Genomic DNA, 4,188 nt, shown 5'->3' with positions numbered 1-4,188 from the left:
GTATCTGATGTTTGATAAAAGGCCTATTCCTGCTCTCATAATTAACGTAGAATTTTGTTCGTGATGTAGGTCCAAGAATGAATATAGTCTGAGCACAAACGAAGTAATGGGAGAGTTTTGTGATCAAGGCCTGCTTATCATAAAGATGTCTTAGATTCTATGTCCTCGTGGACCTCTTCAGCACCTAGGACTTTTGTGTTTTAGATCCATGTCTCTGAATGTAAGTATTTTCTCTGTCAAGTTGTCCCTCCTTGAGCATTTTACTTTCCATTTCCTTTTCATTTAAGGAAGCGAACAATGAGAAAAATGAAACCAAAAAGAGTATCCTTTCAAATATTCATGAAATCCTAAATGTATTTTCTTAGGCTTCCCCTTTTCACATGAGATTAATAAAAGGTACAGGGAAAGAAGAGTATGATGAGGAACAGGTGTCATACAACTGAGAGAGATTAGTATAGGGAGGGGCATGTCTGTCTATTCCCAACCGTCTGTAGCTTGCACTATTAGGTAGGAATGTCTGCTCTAGAAGGAAGGTTATGGATGCATTGAAGGGGCAACAGTGAACTCGGGAAGTCGGGGTAGGCCGGGAGCAAACTATTGCAAAGCTTCTTTTTGGTTAGAATCTTCGGATAGCAGAGATGTGTAAAGTTGCTATTTCTTCACTCTGCCAACAGATGGAAAACTTTCCCTGTCTGGTGTGGCACTCAAAAGCATAGAACCCTGCTGTGATCTAGCTGTCTTCTTCCTTCATTCCAAGTTTTCAGCGCGAGTAGTCGTGTAGGGACCTCTGAAAAATTGATAAGGCAAGGCAAGTATTCCTGTGGGGATTGGAGCCAGGCAATTACTGTCAATATGCTTTTTAGTAGTTAAATACCTGCACTGTCATTGTTCATTAAAAGTGCTCTCACATGGATGGAAATTGGGTAAATATTGCATATCAGCAGAACCGACGTAAATGGGGCCTGTGTGTTGTGTAGTCTGCCCTTAATCTTTGAATTCATGCCCGTCGGTGAGAAAGAAGCTATCTGTATATATTTGCATATATATTTGCATGTGTATGCAACCTCACGTAAGGTGTGGACCTTGGCATGTGCTCATAGTATCACTGCAGCCCCTGGGGCTCTAAAGTTGAGCAGTTATCGTCTGTACGGTTATCGTTTGGTTCAATAGCTTTCAGCATCCATGCTCTTAGAGTTGTTCCAACCCTCCTGAATTGCTGTTACCATGCAGATATACTGAACATGATGATTTGGCTCACCCACATCACTCTGTGTTTACTGGGTTACCTTAACCTCTGTTAGCAGTCATACTATTTATTCCCTCTCTCTCCTCAACATCTTCCCCTGGGCTTCACTCTGGTGGATATATTGGAGAAAGTCCAGCGGAAGGCAGCGATGAGGGGGCTGGAACACATGACTTAGGAGGAGAGGCTGAGGGATTTAAGCATATTTAGTGTACAGAAGAGAAGAGTGAGGGGGGATTTGCTAGCAGCACCTGAAGGGAGGTTCCAAAGAGGATGGACAGAGAGGCTGTCCTCAGTATGGACAGATGGCAGAACAAGGAGCAATAGTCTCAGGTTACAGCGGGGGGAGGTTTAGGTTGGACATTTAAAAACCCTATTTCACTAGGAGGGTGGTAAAGCCGTGGAATGGGTTACCTAGGGAGGTGGTGGAATCCCCATCCCCAGAGGTTTTTAGGTCCCAGATTGACGAATCCCTGGCTGGGATGATTTAGTTGGGGTTGGTCCTGCTTTGGGCAGGAGGTTGGACTCGATGACCTCCTGAGGTCTGTTCCAGCCCTTAGATAGTATTCTACGATAAGATTTTTATGAGGCTTTTGCTTTTTAATATAAATACATATAACCAGAGCTCGACAAACAGTGTAATCTACTGGCCCATGGCACTGCAGTAAGCTCATGCGCAGCACAGTCTGCGTATGAGCAGCGTACCGAACCGCACAGTTGGCGAGCAGGGCTTACCACCGCTTGGTGAGCCCTGCATATAACTACTGCTGTAGGTTGCTATTTTTCATAAATAAATATTTATTAATAAATATTATCAAATACATCTGAAAAAGACACATAAAAGTACAAAATAAATAGTATTAATAAATAAAAATAGAACACTGAAATACTGTAACAAATCTAACAAGTCTGAAAATATTTCATAGTGCAGGAAAAACATATATATAACATATATATTAACAGTACTACTGTCTTCATTATAAATGGCCCAGAATATTGTATCGATACCTAACCAACTAACTAACTATATAAATGAATAAATAAATAAATAAAATAATTGCTTTGTGTATTCTTTCAGAGAAATAGGCTGTTAGAGGTTACAGGTTCAGAGGTTTAGCTCAATGGAAATTCTGAGCGTAACATCAATGATTAGGAAATTGTAAAGTTTTTCTCCTTTGGTTTAAATACTTTGTAGTCCTCTGCCATATTTTCAGCGCTATCTTTGTTTTTCTTTTACATGTTCTCCTATAAGTGAATCCACCGATGGCAAGTAGCATATGAACAGTGCAAGTGGAGTTTTTTTGGTGTTCATCCCTTGTATAATGCACGGATTGATAAGAGTCTGGCAAGGAACCGGCTTGGAGGATCAATTAAGAGGTGAAGGACTCCAGTGGTGCTGCAGTGTCATTCAGCTGTCTTCAGAACATCTTTGCTTCCAACATCACACTCTGAAAAGAAAAAGGGGGATGGATTAAATAATGCAGAGGTTGAAATGCCAAATATAGTCCATAGTCCTCATTGCAATCTTGTCTTATTCGGCCGTTACTCAAGCGGGCTTCTCCTTGTTCCTTTCCCCAACTAAGACAGTTACCGGGGAAAGGTGTATTTGGTACAGGGAGTTACTACTCCTGAGGTTTTTTCATTAGTTGTCGGTAATGATATATCTGTATATTTTTCACGTGGCATTTGTAGGTGTGGCAAGCAACTACCAAACTACAAGCTGCTCTAAAAGAGTATTATTACATGAGCTTGAATAATCTGTATAGGTAACATTTCTATGGGAGAAAGATTGGGCTACATGTAATAGGAGTTGTAAAGCTATCAGCCAGCTCTGTCCAGCTCTTTTCTTCCAACAATATTACTTGCATTATTTTCTAGAAAAAAACCCGGATATATCTAGTACCTTAATTTTCAAGTCTCTTTGTTAGTATGTTGAGAACGAGAAAACATCTGGATACTTCCAAGCGGATGATCTCCCAGGCACAGCGGCTGTATTGTTTTTCTTTCAGGAAATGGCGTACTGTCTGGAAGTACCTCCTCAGCTTCAGGCTGGTGTGCAGGAGGCTCTCATTTCCTGGGTAGGTTGTTTCCTTTTTCACCTCGGCACTCAAACACACCTCCAGCTTCTCAATCTGCTGGTGGAGTCCATTTTGGAATTCCTTTATGGAAGTCCCATCCCAGGCAGCTTGGGTGAGATTCTTGCTGAAGATCTGGAAGAGCTCTTGGAGGATCTGCTGGATGGCTGCCTTGGCGTTCTCTTGCTGGGCCAGGCAGACCTTGAGGATATCTGTGGCCTTGAAAGCTGACCTTTCATTTAGGCATTGGAAGGGAAAGGGTCCACCCATTTTCTCCAGGTGCTCTAAACTCTCGCTGTTCATTTTGCTTTGTAGAACATGAATCCTGTTACAATCCAGACATGAGGTTTCACTGGAAAGGAGCAGCATAAGGGAAAACGGCAGCAAACTCCTTCTGATCATCATAATGTCTCGGATTCTTTGTCTTTGTGGACAACTTGAGCAAGTGGTCCTTGTTCAAGCTCTTTTGTAGACTTTTGTGTTTTAGAGCCATGTCCCTGAATTTATGTATTTTGCAGGAGAGGGCTTTTGTTTTCTGTTTCTTTAGTTTTCCCTTTTCACTTTCTTTCCTTTTATGTAATCGAAGTTAGCAAACCATTAGAGGAAGAAAACCATTTTTACTATTCAAAATAACCTCTTAATTATTTGTAGTTTCCCCCAAATAGATAAGGAAGATTTAAAGTTGTTGGTGTGGATTTTTTTAAGTAAGGCAATTCTGTGCACTCTATTAACTCGTCATGGAAATGCAGTCTCCCAGAAGTACAACTAAATGTGTGAGCCTTCTTGGTTAGCTGTTGAACGGGCCATGTATAGCTTATAACACCCAAATACTTTACACAGGATTCATGTATTCTGTTGCTTTTTTCTTAA

General features: G+C 41.2%; 1 protein-coding gene across 1 annotated transcript; it reads right to left on the bottom strand.

Annotated features, from left to right (window-relative positions):
- Nucleotides 1–3,028: 3,028 nt before the first annotated feature.
- Nucleotides 3,029–3,723, bottom strand: LOC142830037 (interferon beta-like). Its single transcript, XM_075932883.1, has one exon. The coding sequence runs from the start codon at nucleotides 3,721–3,723 to the stop codon at nucleotides 3,148–3,150; it is 576 nt and encodes a 191-aa protein (XP_075788998.1). The 3' UTR covers nucleotides 3,029–3,147.
- Nucleotides 3,724–4,188: the final 465 nt, after the last annotated feature.

The sequence above is a fragment of the Pelodiscus sinensis genome, chromosome 6, assembly GCF_049634645.1.
Source record: "Pelodiscus sinensis isolate JC-2024 chromosome 6, ASM4963464v1, whole genome shotgun sequence".
Taxonomy (NCBI): Eukaryota; Metazoa; Chordata; order Testudines; family Trionychidae; genus Pelodiscus; species Pelodiscus sinensis.
This window is presented reverse-complemented; position numbering and strand designations above follow the sequence as displayed.